We start from the raw sequence: 20,654 nt of genomic DNA on the forward strand, positions 1-20,654 counted from the left end.
AATTAACTAGAACTTTCTAATTTATTAAATAAAAGAAGCAGAAACTGCGATAATCTTTATGGGATGTGTGAAGCAGTGTTAACAGCATGTCAGGAGCTACATGAGTATTTGTATGTTAGGTGTGCGGTGTTGTGTGGTGCAAAAACTAAAATAACCAAGCCACAGCCAACTAAACAAATAGCACAACGCTGGGTGAATGGAGAGAGAGCATACACGCTCCTGGGAGACTGTCCAGGTGTTTCCAATTGCTATGATTAACTATGCTTCTAGAAACCTGCAAGGCAGCACATAGGGACAAACAGGCGGAAACAGACAGCAGACCTGGCCAGGGCAGAAGACCCTTCACACCACCAAGAGACTCTATTGGGTACCTTAATCAGATATTTTAAGATTACCACAAAGAAATGTGAAACTCTGAAGGGAAGGCTTAAAATGCCCTTAAATATTCTAAAAAAAAATATGACATTGAACCAAAAAAAACACACAACAAAATAACATTAAAGAGACTCAAAACGATCATATAATGATGGATAGCTTCCAGTCACAGAAATGAAGCAATCTGACTGAGAGGGAGCGCAAACAAATATATTCGGCAAAATGCTGGAGTGCTCCCGTGAAATGTCAAATTTTGTACAAAACACATTTATGAGTGTGTCAATCAGTAACCAGAGATAAAAGGTTTAGGATTGCAGGAGAAGGAAGCCTATCAATCAAACAGTGTCAAAGCATAGACCGACAGCAGATAAAATCCCTGCCGGGATCCAGCAGGTATGCCATATCTGACCTCATTGTGCCCTGCAGTATACCCGAGGAAGAATGGAGTACACTCCATCGAATCCAACACAACATAACTAGAAGACAGCAGTGATAAATAGTTTATGATGCAGAGACGAGAGTCAGCTGTGCCTCCTGTCAAGTGTCACTTGGTGATCCTGAGAGCTTCAGTACAGACTACTCCCTATTAAAGGAAGAGGTGTGATGTCCACACCTGTCTTTGGTGCAGAGGAAACTGGGTGTCATGAGAAAAAAAAAGTTCTTTATGGAGTGTAAAATTTTGAAGCAACAACAGCAACAAAAACATCCCAGATGTTTGCACTACATCCAGCTGGGAGTACTCACTACTACTCTTGTTTACTTAAAACAAGCCACATTTGCTCAGATATGTAAATTGGTGTCATGCCTCTATATCTATGCTCGTAATCTTAGCCCATTAAGGGCTACGCTGTTTTGTTTTAAATTTCCATCTTTTAAAAAGCATCGACGATTCTATCAGCGACAGCTGCAAAACTGTGGGGTCAGGCTAAACATGTATAAATAAAGCATCACATAAACAGATGCATGCATGTCATCCACCTGCATATTAAAGCCTTGAACTTATTAAAAAAATTATTATTCTTTTGACTGGATGTGGCCATATATGTACCAGGGGTTATCAGCTAAGTGCAAGTTTTCTAGCTTGGAATTCAGAATTTAATGTTATATTAAACAGGAAGCAAAGTTTGGCTGTGATGGCAAAAAAACCTGTTCAGCTCACAGCTTCAAGACGACACCTCGCTAACCAGTCTCACTTAAAGCTGTTGTTTATTTACAGTCTATGCCCACAGCTTGAGTGATGGCAAACTGTGTGTCATGCCAGTAGTAGTCACTAATGTAAACAGCAGGCCTAATAACTTAGTCTGATATGTAATAAAAAGATCTCATAATTGTGTCTAATGCATCAGTAAGCCAAAAAGTGGCAATTTTTTATTTAGTGTTACATTATCACAGTTTAGAATAGAGAAACTAGCAACAACTAATTGAGCCTGTTTAACTTTTCATAATGAGAATAAATGCAGTTGAAACACTTCATGTTGAATACAAAACTATTTAAAACATTTTAAATATTATTATTTGACTGACACATACAGTATTTGGTACACTCAGTTTGTTACTTTATGTCAAAATTCATATGGAATATTAGGCATAAGCATTTTAAACCTGCAGTTCTTTTGGTTTATGTTTGCATTTCAAAGGACATCTTGTCTGTTTACACACCTTTGATCCAGTGCTCTCAGTATGCAGATTATTTTCTCAGCTCACGTGAAGCAAACTGCACAGAACTGGCCATAAAAGTACTAAAAACCAAAAACAGAGTAATTTTGGTTATTTCATACTACGACATGGGCCACATGAGAGTTTCGCGAGAAAGTCAGCATTTGGATCACAGACTGTCTTCACCTTATCTTTATAATCAGTTCTTTTAAAAAGAAAAAGCTGAATCAGCTATTAAAAGACCCCAGGGGAAAAAAAACCCCACTTGGCAAACAGTTCAGCTCTGTTTGTATTTCAAAGTGCACCACGTTGTTTCTGTGTGTACGTTCCCTAAAGAGGGCTAAAGTCAGTTGTAAGCCAACAAATAGAAAGACACAACAACAAATGTTGGAGAAATCTGGTAGTTGCTAACAGACTGATGAACAGTTCTTCATAGGACTGTTGGAGATTCCAGAGTTGTTGTTGTTGTTTTTTTTTTACTTCAGACTATCAGTGTTAAACTAATAAGACTGTATTGCTCACTCTGACTTTTCTCTGTAAGACCTGACTTAAACATGGCTTTAATAAAGTTTCACAAATAAATACATCCAAAAAGTAATGTACTAAAATGGTATTTATCAGTGAAATAATAATTGTAAATAGAACCAAGATAAATGATTTTTGCTGTTGTCATTCGCCTCTTTTATTTGCTGTCATTTCATTTCAGCTCAGTGTGAGAGTCTTTACTGGTTAGAAAAGGAGCTGAGGAGACGCAGGTAAAGCAATGATGACCACCAAAGAAAATATTTTCATCTGAGCTGGGGAGTCTTGTCAACTCAATTCAAATTATTTTGTGGCACAAACAGAGAAAACATTGTTTATAAAATGGTAACACTTTGCTGTTACCCATGATAGCTCTCCAGTTAGCATCCAGTGCACGGATGCATCCTGATATAAACAATAGACTGGCCCCTTAGATCCATGTGTCTTTGATTCACTTTTGGACCCATATCTGATCTAAATTCAGAATCAGAGCATTCCTAAGTATGGAGAAAATGTTCCTGACAGTCTTATTACAAAAAAATCCTTGTAGAATAAGTAAGAACGCCTTGTTATGCAGGGGAACAAGACATTATCAAAACCCACAAATGATAGACTGATCCATCCATCCATCCATCCATCCATCTTCTTCACTTTATCCGGGGGCGGGTTGCAGGGGCAGCAGCCCAAGCAGAGAAGCCCAGACCTCCCTCTTCCCGGCCACCTTCTCCAGCTTGTCCGGGGGAACACCAAGGTTTTCCCAGGCCAGCCGAGTGATACAATATCTCCAGCGTGTCCTGAATCTGCCCCGGGACCTCCTCCCAGTGGGACATGCCTGGAACACCTCACCCAGGAGGCATCCAGGAGGCATCCTTGTCAGATCAACTGGTAAATCGAGAGCTTCGCTTTTACACTCAGCTCTCTTGCTCACCTGTTCACCATGACGGACCGGTACAGCCTCCACTGTGATCAGTCTATCTGTGTCAAAAATATGGCCCAGGGGCCACAGCTGGCCTTCCAAATGATCTATTTAAGAATACTTGCAACTTCACATTTTCACAAGTTCACATTTTTCTAGATCTTGACAAATTCTTTGGATCAGCAAAAGCAAAATGTAATAATTATTTAGTAATGTACATGAAATGAGACGTACTGTTTTTTAAGGGCTGTTCATCATTTTGTAACTGCATGTTTACTTTTACTTCTTTACGCAAAAAAAGGTAATTTTACCATCAGTTTAATGGTCTGGCCCACTTGAGATGAGTATGACACCCCAGAGCCAGTCATCTTTATTTATTCAACATACATTTTTATACACCATCTTGAAGCTTTTTTGACTATGAATTGTCTAGTTTTTGTGCGTGTGTTTTTAAACATTAAATGTTAAAGACCGAAGCCACTTTGGTCCTTTCTCCAAGCTATTTGCACTTTTAGCTTCATACAGGAAGTATTTTCTGCCATAATTAAAATGGTGTCATTGGTGCACAGGAATCGTGCACCAATCAGGAATTTATTAAGGATATATAAGCTAAACACTTTAAATCCAAACAAGTATTGATAAAACGTGTTTAGACAGACTGTTTTCATGACCAACCAATCCTTAGCTGAGAGCTCTCATTACACACGTACACTGCAGTGCGCGTGCACACACACACACACACACACACACACACACACACGGCCAGAACAACAGCTGGATCGTGTATCCTCACTCCGGCTGAGTGAGGAGATCAACATGTTAAAAAAAACATCTGAACCTGAACTGTTGGGTCCTCGTTTCTTACCAGCACTTTAATCAGATTAATTGTAATGTAATGAGTTACAGTTTTGTGCAACAACATGTAGTTTTGAGTGCAGGCTGCATGCAGCCCGTGTAAATACTACTTACATAAATTTTTCGTCGTGCAACTACAGATGTTTTAAAGATTGAATGCTGTAAATCATGCCAACAGGAGGGACATTTTCTGAGATAAAAATGGGATTATAAATTATAGAAATTAAGATGTGGGTCTATTTATTGCAATCCAATCCAGCTTTTTCTTAAATCTTTAAGGGGCTTCTCCGTGCAGCGTTCTAATTCCCCACTGGAAAACAAACATACACATTTCAACATGAAGAAAGTCGGCAGGGATACGGGGATACAACAGGCTGAACACGTGAAATCATTTCCCCTCAGCAAAGGGAACCAGATCAGATTTCACCCTGTTTAGACAGAAGTGGAAGGTAGAAGTATTGTTCCTGTGCAAATAAAACTAGATTGATTATGAGACCATTTTAAGTTTAGGAACACAAACAAAGCCGAGTAAAATGTCACTGATCAAAGGTTCAAATGCGCACATCTCGAACACACACAAACACACACTTCACCCTTTTGTGATCTGGTTGGCTGTGACATGTGAAACCGAGGGGCCCAAAGGACACTCCCACAGACAGGCTAGCAGGTAGGCGTAGGGAGCAGCGGATCAGGCTGCAGTTCTCACGGCAGCAGTCAGGACGTCTAGCTGAGCGTTTGCTTGGAAAATATCTGCTGAGCATAATGACAGAACAGTGTGGGAACCAGCAGACGTCGCAGGAGGATGCCAGGAAATGTAGCAGAGGAGCTGCAAAGCATGAAAAAAGGGATTCTCAGTGAGTCTGTGGCTGTAAAAACAAAAACATCTCTAGAGTACAAAAGGCAGTGTCACACAGATATTTGTGTTAGCTGTTTTGGTTGCATTACTAAAAGTTATAGCAGTACTCATGTCTTTTTGAATAGCAGAACAATCACTCAGATTATTGACTGATTAACTGACAGATCTTCTTGGCTTGTCAGCTTTTGGAATTGCATGAATTAAAATGATTCAGTCGTGAATTTACCACATGGTGAATATGGAGTCTTTAGGTCCCCAGGAGACTTAGATATTCATCACACAACCTTCACTGCAAAGAAAGAAAATGCATAATGAGGGATGCACATTTTATGAAGGTTGACTTTTATTCATAATTAGCTGTCTGGATTCTTTATGTTTACTTACCAAACTGTTGGATTCGTGATTGACTGGCACCATGGTGGGTTTCTTGACTTGTAAAAATTCTGCTTTATCTATTAATCGCTTGGAAATTTTCACCTTGAGCGATATCTAAGGTGTTATCTATTGTTTTGCAATGTCACAACAGAAAGTTGGGAAACTTGGCTTTTGCATTGCAGCTGGACAAGAAAGTAAGATGTGCTATTGCAGGATTTTCCTTACGTAAAACTCCAGAGAGTTACAAAACAAAACAAAATACCAAACAAAAAAAATCTTTGCATGTTGTGTTGATTCCCACTTTTCTTGGACAGTATGATTTTGGGTTTCATTTCACTTTTCCCTTTCGTGTGTAGTTCAGATACAGAAGCTGTGGCAGAGGAGCAGCAAAGATTGAGCAGGATGTGCAGTGAACCACTGCAGGCTGCTGATCAGGAGCAGCCGGAGCTAACAGGGAGGAGAAAGCCAGTGTTAGTCAGGTAAGTTACAAACGTTTTTCTCTGGTTTTTATCCATAAATATCTTTGTATTGTTTAGATTGTTGCATATGAAATTCAGACGTCATGCTAGGTCCAAATATGCCCAGTTAAGAATATAGGTTTACCTTGAAATTTTAGCTTGCCCTTTGGTCACCAGACGTTCAAAGTCTGTAAGGTTCAAACAACCACAGTACAAATAGTTACCCACTTCCAAGGTTGAGTTAAATAACCTTGTGACAAGCCATAATACGACTAAAGGTACATTATGGTATAATATTTGCTCCTTTTGGTCTTATTCGTTAACTGGGATTCACCAGAAAACAACACATTTTCCATTCTTGACCTCTGCAATGCTGTTATATCTCAGTCCACTCCTTGTTCTCTCCTGAGAAGCAATTCCAAGACACTTTCTATCCTCTGAATGTAAACGGGACTTTTGCTGATTAGAGTAAATTCTATATCTTGTGTGATGTTTTCTTTAAAGCTTTTCTTTTCTTTTCTTTTCTTTTCTTTTCTTTTCGTTTCTTTTCCTTTCCTTTGGACAAACACTGATGTATCGTAATCCTTGTGGTGTGTTAACTTTGTGTGTTACAATCCAGCTGATCAAGTAAATAGTAGATTTCTCACTCTGGATCGGGAGGAACTTGCTGCCCCATTCGGGGAGTTTAATTATTCTGGCTCTTATACAAGAGTGATGGGACAGCAGAGCGTCAGATGCTGAATGTTGCTGCATATACAGCAATGCAGGCGTTGTACCAGATCATTGTGGTGATGAGTCAGTTAAGTGTGAAAATTAAGGTTTTGCCTTACCAATCATTTCATGTTACAACTTTCACGTATGATCATGACTTCTGGGTAATGACTGAATAAATGATACGACTGAAATAAGTTGGTGTGGCGGTGGACCCAGAACGATAATCTAATCTGTCCTGAGAGCTTCTCGGGATCCCACAGGAGGAAGTGGAAAATGTTGCTGGAGACGAGACCACCTGCTGCAACCACAACAAGAAAATGCACTGATGGATTGATGAATGATCAGTTTTCCACAAAGTGTTGTTTGACTTCATGCTCAGCACCCACAGAAACCTTTAATCTCACCATGATCTGACTCTCAGAAGGTTCCTCATTGTTCAGAATAATAATCTGACCTTTGACTCTTTCCCACTATCTTAGGCAGCAATCTTCCCTAACCTCAAAATGTGTAACAGTGGAACAATGACTGCAGGTTGTTTTGAACCATTTGAACAAATTGACTTCTGAATTGTGGTTTTTTTAAAGCATAAATTCAAAGAAAATCCAATTTTTTGAACGAAGGAGTCATATGATGGTGCTAATATGCTTCAGCTTTAATTATAATGCTGTCCTAAAAAAGAGCATAATCTTAATCATTTCACCTTCAGATTTTGATTAGAACATTTTTTTCTCCAGCCTCGAATTATTTGAATATTTCCTGGTTTTCATAAAAGTATGATGTCAGGAATCGACAGCAGGCTGCTATTGTTCTTAAATACACTAAAATTAGTTTACCAAAGGTTGCTGACTTCTGTTTATCTTCTGTCTTATTGGCTATGTAATATGTTAAATCCTCTCTCTGAAATTTCTCTCTGTCCTCAGGTCAAAGACCTTCGACCATTCTCTCCTGACTCAGGTGCAGACAGACCCAGACTCCAAGATTGAGAGGAAGAAGTCTCACTACAGCCAGGTGAGAGGTCATTAAGTAAACTCTGATACATATTTTATTACACCTATAAATGTTACATGTAGGCCATTCTCGGTCACTTGGTTTCCAAATGAGTAATATCAGATAAAATTTCTGCTGACTCGCTTTTTTCCAAGCAACCTTATTATCTTAGAAATGTATCAGGTTATAAACAGTTTGTGGGTCAGGCCTCCTTCTGGTTGGTCCTTCCTTTACTTCATGACGCCAACATTAACACATCCAGTGTTCTGACATGGCACCACAAACCAATGTGAGGAACGAAAGTTCAAATAACATCACTAAATTGCTGCTTTAAATTTTGTTCACAAAGACAATGGGTAATAATAATAACAATAATAATAACAATAATAATAATAATAATAACAATAATAATAACAATAATAATAATAATAATAATAATAATAATAATAATAATAATAATAATAATAATAATAATAATATCTGGTACTTTTTAGGCATTTGAAAGTCAATTAAGAATTCAAAAATTATTTTTCTAATCAGTTTTCACAAAGAGGTTTTTGTACACTTTCAAATGAAAGAATTTAAAACTTTAAAATAACTTTTTCTAATAACTTGTTAGTAAATAGATTAATTGGCTAATGACTTGTTAGCTATAGCTTATTCAAAGCTATTTTCTTGATCAGCTGGATTGTAACACACAAAGTTAACACACCACAAGGATTACGATACATCAGTGTTTGTCCAAAGGAAAGGAAAAGAAAAGAAAAGCTTTATAGTGTTTATAAAGTGGTTAATGATTCCACCAGTATTAAAGATACTTAGTCTAAATTTGTATATTTAAAAATGATTTTATATTTTAAGCTATGCTTTCATGTCCAGAATATCTGCATATTGCATTGAAGAGCTAGAACACGAATAAACATTCGTGTAATGCTACATGATGGTGCAGTGAGTCAATGTGGTCTTTATTTAACCATGCAAAACATTAAAAGCACATTGTTTTTCACAGCGCAAAAGGCAAAACGTCTTAAGGACACGAGTGTTAAAACAACAGCGTCACATGTCCAGGGGTAAAATATTGCTCCCTAGAGGTGAACGTTTTAGCTCGAGATTAATTACAAAAAATATCTTTATACTTTGTAAATGGTTGAAAATGCCTAAGCCAGTCGGTTTGGTTTAACTTAATACCACAGTTATTTGGTTAAGTTTTCCTGATTTGGTCTAAAAATGCATTTCTCTAAAATGTCCTTTGCAATTCCCTTGCAAAAATGTCATATAAATTCTAAACTGTAACTGGTATCCACATGATTTAAACACCATGATTGCCTGCGCACGCACAAGCTTATTTTGGTGTATGGGTGATGTTTCTATGATGGAGTGGAACTAGAGCTTTTTCTCTGTCTAACAACATATAGATATACACTGCTGCAAAACAACAATCCCATAAATAAATGCTCTGTAGTTCTCCTGAGAGTACCGTAAGTTTTACAAGCCACATTTATTTATTACTTTTCTCTGATAAGAATTCATCCAAATGTCAGCCTTAGCTTTAACTGATATATGTGTGTGTGTGTGTGTGTGTGCGTGCGTGCGTGCGTGCGTGCGTGTGTGTGTGTGTGTGTGTGTGTGTGTGTGTGTTGTATTTCAGCTTTCGAAGACCAACTGCCAGTACCATAAAATATTTAAGGAGATCAGCAAAGAAGAACAGCTCAGACAGAGTAAGTCTTTAATGATCACAGCTATCCACTCCACCTTAAATACTGAATGAAGGATTAGGTCATAGTTGAACATTTGATACCAGAGCCTCTTGTTAACCACCTGATAATAATAGAATCCCTATGATAGGACTACAGTGTAAATTCAAAGTCCAATAATAACTTTATCAAACTCTTTTGTTCAATACAAACACTGAACTGGTCTTTTCTTGTTTTTTTCCTCACAAACATCTAAAAATAATGTGTTTTTTTAATGTGCTTTATTTGTTTGCTAGGTTACACCTGTGCTCTTCAGAAAGACATCCTCTACCAAGGACGCATGTTTGTCTCCGACCACTGGATCTGCTTCCACTCCAAGGTGTTTGGAAAAGATACCAAGGTATGCATTGATGTCTGTTTTGTATCAGCTCACAGGAAAAGGCTGAGAATCTGAAAGAGATTTCAGGAGAATACACAGATGTTTTCAGTGGTGTTTCTTGGTTCCACGCGAGTGTCAGAGTCTTTGTTGTGTTGATGCTGTTTAAAGTGGCGAACACAGTGAGGTGCCAGCAGCAGCCGTTTGATTTGATGAGATATGTCGGTTTAAATTATTTAACAGTTACCTGGAGAAGTTTCACAGAAAACAGAACAATTTGCTGTCGTTCAGAAAGCAGCAAACAGTCAGTTTTATCCGTTACACAACACTTGAGACCAAGAAGAACTCAGTGATGTAAAATAAGATTTTTAACCTCAATTTGATTTTTATCAACACAATTTAATTGAATAATAAGTGTGTCGTTGTTTTGGCAGCACAATCATGGAGCTTTGCTTTATGAATAGAGGACGTTTGAGCACTTTTGAGAGCCTTTGCTTTTTCACTTTTACTTCAGTTTTGCAGGAGTATTTTTTTTAAATATCTGGACTTCCACTTAAGTAAATAATGTCTATACTTTTGCCACATTTTGATCCAAGCAGTGCTTCTGCAATAAAAAAAAGACTTTTTCCTCCATGAAGGGACATGCTAAGTGGATATTGATATTGTGCGGGCATTGTAGCGCATTATTCTTTATTTTGTAAGCCAGCTGTGTTTACACACACGCAGCCTGCAGGTACAGTCTGCAGAGGGACTAATATTTTGCTGCATGCATGAACACATGCAGATGACACCTTGCTGCTGTGTGGTCACGACTGGATTGTTTTACATCTGTTACTGTATGGGAAACATCTGGAACTATCAATCTAGGCTGAGAATGTAATTGCAGTTAATGTGTATAGATGGTGATAATTAAAGCTGACGGAGGTCAGTGAACAGCTCTGTCACAGTGAAGCCGGCCTACAGGTGCGTGAATCTTTTTCTCTGGTTTCAAAGCTGGTATGAAGGATCGAACTGCTCTGTGTCCCAGGTCGCCATCCCAGTGGTGTCCATCAAAAACATCAAGAAGACCAAAACTGCCATCCTGTTGCCAAACGCTCTGGTGATCGCCACCACAAATGACAGGGTGAGAGAAATCTCGCTGCTTCTCACCACGATTTGATGAATTAAGAAAAAAAACACAGTATTTTTGCACATGTGGAAAAGTATCCAAAAGACATTTTTTCTATTTCTGGTGTTGCAGTACGTCTTTGTGTCCTTCTTGTCCAGAGACAACACCTACAAGTTTTTGATGTCGATCTGTCCTCATCTGGAGGTAGGAAAGGCTTTTTATTTAGATCCATACAGACGTGTTATGCTTCCTTGTTTTCTGTCATGTATGTACTGCTCGTGATCAACAGGTAGACATTGTGAGCCGAAAACTCTGGCTTTAAACTAAACACTCAGTTTCAGATAATTTTCTTTTTTACTCTTGCGCTTTCTTATGTTATTCATTTTAAATAAGTTTGAAGACTTGAGGATCATTTAAACACATGATGTTTGGTTATGTATTACATGAATATAAATAGGGGAAGAGTCCATGCAGCAGCCCCATTCCCTCCTCAGCTGAAAACAGCTTTAGAAGTCAGAGGTCACCGCTATCGCCTCGCTTTCCTCTGGTGGGTCAAACACAGCAAAAACACAAACAGCCGAATGCCATAAAGTTTCCTGATACAACGGATACTGTTTTCATCCTGCCTACATATAATAAAAGATATAAGAATAAGAAAGCATCATGCTTTTGGGTCCATCCTCGCACTTGTCTCTCTGGTCTCTTTTCTGACAGAAAGATATTTTAACACATCAAACTTGAGGTGAAATAAAACCAATATCCTCGAGAGCTGGAGCTGTAACGTGGCAACTAAGCATTTCGACCTATGGGGACAGAAGCTGTTCAGAAAAAAAAGACTCCCTGCATGAGAGCCGGAGCCAGCTGGCAAATCGTTTAGTAACATTTTGCATATGTTCCAACTGGATATTTGTTGCATGTTGTGTTTATGCATTCAACAAAGCTGTGTCCAAGAGAGAAGGCTGTCCTGTGAGACACTTCCTGATGTCAGTATCAATCGCCCCAGGTCCTTGTGGCTAAAGCTTTATGTATTTATTTATTTTTGGCCACTTTATCCCAAACAGGATCTTTGAAATGTTACTTTTTCCCATTTTAATTCATTTTGTGTTTTCTCTGACCCCAAAAGTCTTTATCTCTAAAAGTGATGCTTTTAGAGTGCCTGTGCAATTTAATACAACTGCATAAACTCCACAAAGCAAATGTGTTTTAAATAATCATTTACTTTTAATGTTGAGGTTGTAGGTGAGTTATTGTAGTTTTATCATTTTAATTACTTTTGATTGATATGTTTTGTGTTTTTGCTTCAAGTTCAGTTTATTTTCAGTTAATTTCCCATGTGTGTTGGCTCCTTTCATTTTACTTATTATTGTTTGAACGTCTTGAATTACAGTTTAGTTTATATTAGTTTAGCTGTTGGATTTAGACTTTTTAAATATTATATTACATGGGATATTTGCCAAGGGATACATTTTGGAAGTTAAGATAAAAGATAAAATTAGCTGACACAGCGAAGCCGACGTCAAGTTTCTGCAGCAACATCTGCAACAAGAACATCAGCAACTGGATGTTAGATTTTATTTTAGTTTTTAACGTATAAAATATTGTTTCAGATAGTTTGAGGGTTTTTTAGAAGTCTTTTGCACAAATAATGAAAATTTACAACCTTCATAAAAGCAGAACTACAACAGAAATCAGTTGAATTAAATTGCAGCTTTCTAAAAGCATTAAGTTCTCATGTAACTAAAGTGAATTGTCATTTCCTATTTCCACCCTGGAATCTTGGGTTCAACCATTTTTTAAATGTTTATTATTATTATTCACTTTTGTTTTTGTTTGCTCCAATCAAAATATCATTTGTAGGAAAATGTGAAGTTTTTTTCAGTACAGATACGATCGATATGATAGATATGCTCATGTTTGGATGAGGGGGTGAAGCAGCTGCTAGTGCCTGCTAGTTATACTCTCTCTGTGTCTGTGAATTTCTGCAGAGTGAATTCAGCGACCTGGATGGAGCGATGGGACACAGGAGGCAGGAGATGGAGGAGAGCAGCAGCTCTGACTCTCAGGTTCCAGACTATGAGAAGGTAGAAGGTACTGCATCGCTGTCCAACTGACCAATTAGAAGCAGTCGCATGCATCGTCGCATGCATCGTCGCATGCATCGTCGCATGCATCGTCGCATGCATCGTCGCATGCATCGTCGCATGCATCGTCGCATGCATCGTCGCATGCATCGTCGCATGCATCGTCGCATGCATCGTCTGTGGCTGTCAACGTTTTACTCACAAAACCTGAACCACTTTTGCACTTCAGTAGTAGAATCTGACCTGTGCTACTTAGTGCTGCTATAATTTTCCTTCTTTACTCTTTATTTTTTGTTGACGTTTAACCCCCCCCCCCCCCCCCCCCCACACACACACACACACACACACACACACACACACACACACACACACACACACACACACACACACACACACACAGCTGTGATGAAGTTGAAAATGAGCAGCTTGTAGTGCAGGGTTTATTCAAACATACTTAGTGTGTCTTTCTCAAGAGGACTTAATCGGGATTACAAACCTGCCCCAAGTCATAACAGGCCCTGGGTTTCCAGTTTTGAATGCTTTGCTTGCCTTTTTGCTTCTATAGAGTTCACCGTTCCTCCATTCCTGGATATGCTGAAGCGCACAGACAGTGCATCATCTCCAGACCACCAGCACAAAGTGAAGAACCCACATCTGAACCAGCAGGGTCCAGACAACAAGCAGCACTCCAAGCACCACCGAGGTAGGATGAGTCTTTAATCAGGGTCGTGTTAGTTTAAACATCACTTTTATTTAAACCACTGGCACTGAACCTCTCATGGGACTATGAATTTATAATTTTATTATTTTAGTCCCTACATTTTATTTCTCTTTTTGGTCAAATTCATCATAGCATTGGCTCAAGTTTAGCTGACTCAGCTCCTTCTGTTTGGACTTATTTCTGTTGACATTGCTGCCTGCACTGTCCTGTACTGCTGCTCTCCCCACCTCTATTTTTACAGCCAAATATAAACTGCCGCTAACTTTGTAACAGTAAAATAAAAAATCGCTTTTAGAAGCGGTAAAATGAAAATATCCTCAGCTGTACTCAGGATTAAGGAGTCAGTCTGAGAATGCCACAATTCAACAACATTTAACTCTAAAAGCCATGAGAGGTGAGCTGAGGCGCAAAGAAGCACCGATTGTGATCTCATATGTGTCGTGTATGCAAACTGACCTGCGGGGATTTCCCAGAACACAAACTTGTCAAATATAAATAAATGTAGTCCTGAATGATCTATATTTATCACTGAAAAAAAAAATACTCTGTTTCTGTCAAATAATAATATTATCATGTACCAACAGTAAACTTGATTTTTTTATTTGTTATTAACAGCGTCTGTATTGGTCATAATTTTGCACATTTGCAGAGGAGATTTGGCAAAATGGGTTGCACGAAACATTAGTTTCTAAATAAAGAAATACGTCACCTGGATAAATATTTTTTCTAAATGCATTAGATATCTTCTACCCAGAATCCCTCACAGCTGCCCAAATTTCCTGCATATTTGCCATCCATCCATTCACTTCAACTTATCCTTTTCAGGGTCACGGGGAACGCTGGAGTTTATCCCAGCTGTAGGGACAAGAGGCAGGGTACACCCTGGACAGGTCGCCAGTCTGTCGCAGGGCTAACACATAGACAGAGACAACCATTCGCACTCACATTCATACCTATGGGCAATTTAGAGTTTCCAAAAAACCTATCCCACTAATGGCATGTTTTTGGACTGTGGGAGGAAGCTGGAGGACCCAGGGAGAACCCATGCAAACACAGGGAGAACATGCAAACTCCACACAGAAAGACCCTGGCCTGATGGTGGAATTGAACTCAGAACTTTCTTGCTGTGCGGCAATAGTGCTAACCATCGTGTCACCGTGCTGCTTCTTCCATATTAATGAAAAATACGCCCATATGATCCATTCTTCCATCTGCTCTCTCCTGCTTATCCAACCATAACTCTTTAGCTCCACTTCTTTTCTTGCTTATATTTATAATGACTCCTTTTCATATTGATTTCTATGAGTTGATGAAGCAGTCTATTCCAACCTTTTTAATGCAGCGCTGCTCTCACACGCGTAGGGCATTTTACTTTGTGTCTTTTTGTCGTAAACAAAGACATATTTGTTTGATCTTTCTTCAGGCTCGGATGTGGTGATTGACAGCAGGTGTCTGAAGCCAGTTTCTCTCAACACTCTGCTGATGGTCTACATGTTCCTGTAAGTTTGCTGCCTTTGATTCATTCATGTCCTCAGTAAAGGATTTTTCTGTCACTCGTCCTAATTGGAAATTAAGCTGATCACTTATATGATCTGCGGATTTATTCCATCCATTCATTGGATGCACATTAATTTCAGTTTATCATTACATTTTCATTTGTAGCGCATTTTAGCCTCAATTTGCTCATCTTCTCTTTTACATGTGTTTTTCCTCAGAGTGTGCACCCTGGTCTTGTCTTCATGTTACCTGGCGTTTAAGATCATCTCACTGGAGCAGAGACTGACAACGCTCGGCGCTGTGGCCGAGTTCACACACCCGGAGTGAGTCGTCGAACTGTCTGAGACTCTGACAAGCTCTAGAAAACTTAGCTAAAGAAGGTTGAAAAAGTGAGAAATTAGACATGGAAATGATAACCAGATGAAAGAGAAACAAAAACTGCAAAAGCATCACGATGAATTTTATTCACATCCTCACAAAACAAATTTAAAAATAGCCCAAATAATGAAACTAATGATCCAAACTAAACAGGTAACAGTGGATTCACAGACATGAAATGGTTTCCTTATTTCGTCTCAAGGACTATGGTACAATAATCTACAAGATTTACTTTTCTCTGATTTATTCATATTAGATTTTTGCTGATACATCTGACCCTTGTGAAGATTTTAAATCATTTTCATGGTGATTATTTTTGTGTTTTATTACCAGAAACAATTTTCTGAGTGGGTCCGCTGACGTAGGCACAAATCTTTTATCTGAACTGCTAACCATCAACCTGATGAAGCTGGAGAAGGTTGGTCTGTCTTTGTTTTTTCAGATCAAGTGTTGATAGATACAGCCCTCTGGATATGCTATAATCCCCATTGATAATTTAAAAAAATGTTCAAATCTGAGCAGTTAGAGGTCTGAACCCTGAGTTACTCACTTTGGGATTACACAGATCTCATTATTTGACGTTTGGGCCATGACTACAAGTGTATGCACTTCAAAAAAACTAAGGAAAAGCATAACAGGTCACCTTTAAAAATTGCGTGAATGTGTTATCAGGAGTTTCTTTCATGAGCCTCTGAAAGCACACAGCAGGAAGGCTTCAGCAGTTTCCAAAGAGCAAAGTGTAACTGGATGCCTGTTGCCATTGATCAAACATTTATAGTCAGTGATCAGTTTAGAGCATCATTTGTAAGAAGAGCTCCATCAGTCTACACTCCATTTATATTTCAGGCTGACATTCGTCTCCTTACAAACAAAAAGCAGCAGGTGACAGCCGCCTCAGTGTTTTAGACGGAGAATAAAGAAAATTTTCATCAGCAAAAAGGTGGTAAAGGCTCAGAGCTGTGTCAGACTGTAGAGTCCATCTTGATCCTGAGTGAAATGAAAACTGGAAATTGACTGGAAATATTTATTTCACATTAAACCTGCTACTGAAAGAGATGATTTGAATTTAAATTGCTAGGAAGGGAGAAACTATCCACAGCTGCCAAAAAGAGTTAGGCCTGTAAACATGTTTTAGAAATAAACATCAATCTTCATGTTTGGAAGAACTGCAGTTTTCTGCACTTCCATTGGCTTCATGGAAATCTGCTAATTGCACTACTTTGTTAAATAAGCATTATTTAACTTCATCTTTTACTCAAATCAAGTGGTCATCAAAATTAGTGAAAACTCACGAATGTTGTCGTGATGGATACCTCCATCTTTTATATACAGTCTATGGTTTCCATGTGTCTGCAGTGGTCTACTTGATCTCTCTGCAGACTGACTGCACAGCAATTATGCCAGCTTCAGAATAATAAACGTGTCAATGATGTTGGTACTGTTCTCCACATCATCTGTGTTATAACAGATATTCATGTAGACATGACCCTAACTGCTGTTTCAACTGCTTCAAGTCTGAGTCTCTAGCTTTCAACAGGAACAAGGAAATGACCTTAACAACAAGATAAACAGGAGCAGGCTTCATTTTGAAATCTACACTTACTAACCAAGACAAACACTTGCAATATCATCAGATGCACTTATCTGCAGTCGAGTTTTCTGCCAATACAGTTTACAGTTAAGCAAAAGCAAACTTTGTTCTTTCAGGTGCAGAAGAACCTGCAAAGACTGCTGGAGGAAGCTGCCTGAAAGTACAGAAAACCAGTATAAGCACAGTGAAAGTCATATATATTATTTTTGTAAATATAGTGTAAATATGTATGTTTGTTATTAAAAAAAATAACACTACTGGAATGTATTCTGCCCTATGAAGCCAAAATACAGTAACTACTGTATATATTTGGTCAAATATACCCAACGTCTGGGTTTATATTTGTTACTTACATACTTTTGTATTATTTCAAGACTTTTTGTGCTCCAAATGTGTAATTGAAAGTGAAGTCACAGCTAGCATTAACAGCAGCATTCTATGTTAGTTTTTTCAGAAACTCCCTGACATTGGTATCAAGTTCCTGTACTATTGTCTGTCTTTGTAGGGCAGCAACTATAATGATACACACAAAATAAATCCTTTTAAAAGAGAGAAACATTAATGCTAAAAATGGTCCCCTCTGGTGAAATTTGAACTGTTTTGCAGGGCTGCACATAAGTGGTCCGCAGGTGCGCATGCGCTTTCAAAATAAAAGACACGCACCAGATACGAGGTTGCAACGAGCGTTTGCGTACATAAGATTTTCTGGAGGACGACAGAAATTTGTTTAGGAATATGTCGAAGAAGCAAGCTCCTTTAAGCAATTACAGAAGGAGTCCGGACAAATGATGAAACAAATGATGAACACACAGAGATGTGGTGCAGAATATGCAGTGAAAATCCCAAAACAGAGTTTTTAGTCCGCTAGAGGAACCACTTTTCTTCTGTCTCTTCTTTTGCGGTTCGGACTCCTGACATTTCTTTGGAGGTGGAGAAACACCAAAGTAATTGCTTAAAGGAGCTTGCTTCTTCAACATCTTTAAGAGTTCTGAATAAATGTCTGTCCTCCTCCAGAAAATCTTATGTACGCAAACGCGCGTTGCAACTTCTTATCTGGTGCGCGTCTTTTATTTTGAAAGCGCATGCGCACCTGCGGACCACTTATGTGCACCCCCACCCACCTATGGGTGTGCACCTTGGTGTTCAACTTGGTCATAGTTAAACCATCTTTAGCTGTTGTTGAGTAGTTGCTAAACCTGTGCCAGCCTCTGGCATTTCAAATGACCATTTGATGATTTAAAGGTGGAAACATTTCTGTTTACTGAACTTGTTTCAGTAAACTTGTTACAGTGATGTCTGAGCCAGCTCAACACTTCTGTCTAAATCTGATATTTTACCAAAAATAAAGCAAAAAAGTTTACATTCAAATAATGAATTCTGCTCAAAAATTAAAACACCAGAACGCAGGTGGTGGCCATAGCTGGAGGCCATGGCCAAATTCTCCTAGAAAAAGAAAAGGAAAGTAAAGGTGCTTTGCTGCTTTACAAGTATATGTTACCTCATTTTGCAGAGGATACACTGGACCAACCATTTTCAAAGGAACAGAGAGATAATCCCGTCACATGATACAAAGTGTTGCATACTATAATTTAACTGTTTTTGAAGCATTTCTATTTAATACCATTAGTTGCTAGCATTGCTACTTATGGCATTAAATATCATCACAGGCAAACTATGGACTTATGCTACTCACTGTTATGAAGTTTTGCCTCGTGTGAAGCACTTTATAATCACAGACTGTATATTTATTATGAACATTACTATGATGATGATGTCACCAATTGGTTTTGGACCACTTTATGAAGCCTTAGCTTTAGCATTTTTGTTTTTATTAGACAGAAGTGATCACATTAGAATGACATGGTAGAGTGCTAAGTTATCAGATGTAGGCACCTGCAATTAGGAACAAACAGCACAAACACAGAGGATAGGGCCAGTTCAGTGAACTGAATTAGTGAAGAACAAAGCCCAGCAGACAGACATCAGGTGCAACTTCCTGTGTCAGGACACCTGTAAAACACAGCACGCCACTGACACACTATCCACATGGATCAGTTGTAGCTGCTATCCAGGGAGAATGTGTTAAATGTCTATTTTTGCTTCAGAATTGGAAGACTGGAAAGTATGAGTCTACTGGAATTGACTCACTTTTAGAACTAGTTTCATCTGGCCACTTGAGCAACTGCAGCTACTGGAAAATTCAGTGTTTCTTAATTTTTCAGTCCTAGAATTTGCCGCTTGAGTGTAAAATAGATTCTTCCAAAAATAAAGGTAATTTGATATCTTTAAATGGTCAAAATGAAGTGAAATTTGTAATAATAATAATGGATTGCATTTATATAGCGCTTTTCAAGGCACCCAAAGCGCCTTACAATTCCACTATTCATTCACTCTCACATTCACACACTGTTGGAGGCAGCTACAGTTGTAGCCACAGCTGCCCTGGGGCAGACCGACAGAAGCGAGGCTGCCATATCGCGCCATCGGCCCCTCTGGCCATCACCAGTAGGTGAAGTGTCTTGCCCAAGGACACAACAACCGAGACTGTCCGAGCCGGGGCTCGAACCGGTAACCTTCCGGTTACAAGACAAACCGCCAACTCTTGAGCCACGATCGTAATGCAGACTGCATTTGTCCTTATTTGGTTGCTGCAAAATGCAACTTTTTGGGATTACCACTAATTTTATAAATAAATATCACTGTGTATTTCAAGATTCTTCCACAAGTGTCTCTGTAGCCCAAAGTTGTTCATTTTGGCGACAGGCGTGGAACTGTTTTCTCCCCAAGCAAGCCCAACTTTTAAGTGGTGTACTCACTGCCATTTCTCATGTGTAATTAACAAAATACAACATAAAATACTCAGTGCTATAATGCCATACAAACCAAGGCTTCTAATATTTGTATTTCTTTTATTTCTAAGACTTTTCTTAGAAACTGAACCTTCCTCTCTTAATATAATTTATACCCCTTTCTGTTTGCGTTATGTTCCTGAAAAATCACATTTACTTCCACTACTTCATCCCTAGTAAAATCAATAAGATAAATAAATTACATGTAAGCTTGAAATAGTTCAAACTAAAATAAAACATTTCTGTGGTTAGAATTAACAAAAAAATTAATTGCACACAGAAAAAAAATCTTCTGTTGAAAATAATCTTTAAATTTGTGAATTATGAAACAAAATTCATTTATTAAAATTCATTTATTCCTATTTATTCTATTTATCCCCTTCGTATATTTTATTTATATTGTCTCTGTATTTATATATATGTGTGTGTAATATTCTGTAACTCTGTAACTTCTGTCGGTGCTGTGCTTTTTTGGAAATCGAATTTCCCAGAGGAACCCACCCGAGGGATTAATAAAGTTCTATCTATCTATCTAAAACAGTTCCAGTGGGATGTGCCGTCATCTGTGTTGTTCTTAATATGACCACTGGATGGCGCCAAAGTCAGAAAGAATGTTGCGGTTTGCCTCAAACATTAACACTTCAC

The 20,654-nt window shown here is 38.5% G+C and overlaps 1 protein-coding gene across 1 annotated transcript; it reads left to right on the forward strand.

Annotated features, from left to right (window-relative positions):
• The first annotated feature begins 4,955 nt into the window (after positions 1 to 4,955).
• gramd2b (GRAM domain containing 2B) lies at positions 4,956 to 20,195 on the forward strand. The gene is made up of 14 exons (XM_085367525.1): positions 4,956 to 5,178; positions 5,912 to 6,034; positions 7,648 to 7,735; positions 9,363 to 9,432; positions 9,705 to 9,808; positions 10,812 to 10,907; positions 11,025 to 11,096; positions 11,350 to 11,439; positions 12,878 to 12,980; positions 13,539 to 13,676; positions 15,118 to 15,193; positions 15,410 to 15,514; positions 15,903 to 15,987; positions 17,277 to 20,195. The coding sequence occupies exons 1-14, from the start codon at positions 5,087 to 5,089 to the stop codon at positions 17,316 to 17,318; spliced, it is 1,284 nt and encodes a 427-aa protein (XP_085223651.1). The 5' UTR covers positions 4,956 to 5,086; the 3' UTR covers positions 17,319 to 20,195.
• Positions 20,196 to 20,654: the final 459 nt, after the last annotated feature.

The sequence above is a fragment of the Diplotaxodon limnothrissa genome, linkage group LG12, assembly GCF_057381915.1.
Source record: "Diplotaxodon limnothrissa isolate DT_005_m linkage group LG12, D_limnothrissa_male_GT1.1, whole genome shotgun sequence".
NCBI classification, from domain to species: Eukaryota; Metazoa; Chordata; class Actinopteri; order Cichliformes; family Cichlidae; genus Diplotaxodon; species Diplotaxodon limnothrissa.

What these genes read in the sequence shown, in the direction of transcription:
- gramd2b (XM_085367525.1), top strand. Translation starts at nt 5,087, where the DNA reads ATGACAGAACAGTGTGGGAACCAGCAGACGTCGCAGGAGGATGCCAGG. An exon ending in AGAAAGCCAGTGTTAGTCAG is followed by an intron (nt 6,035 to 7,647) that starts GTAAGTTACAAA and finishes CTCTGTCCTCAG; the next exon opens with GTCAAAGACCTTCGACCATT. An exon ending in ACCTGATGAAGCTGGAGAAG is followed by an intron (nt 15,988 to 17,276) that starts GTTGGTCTGTCT and finishes TTGTTCTTTCAG; the next exon opens with GTGCAGAAGAACCTGCAAAG.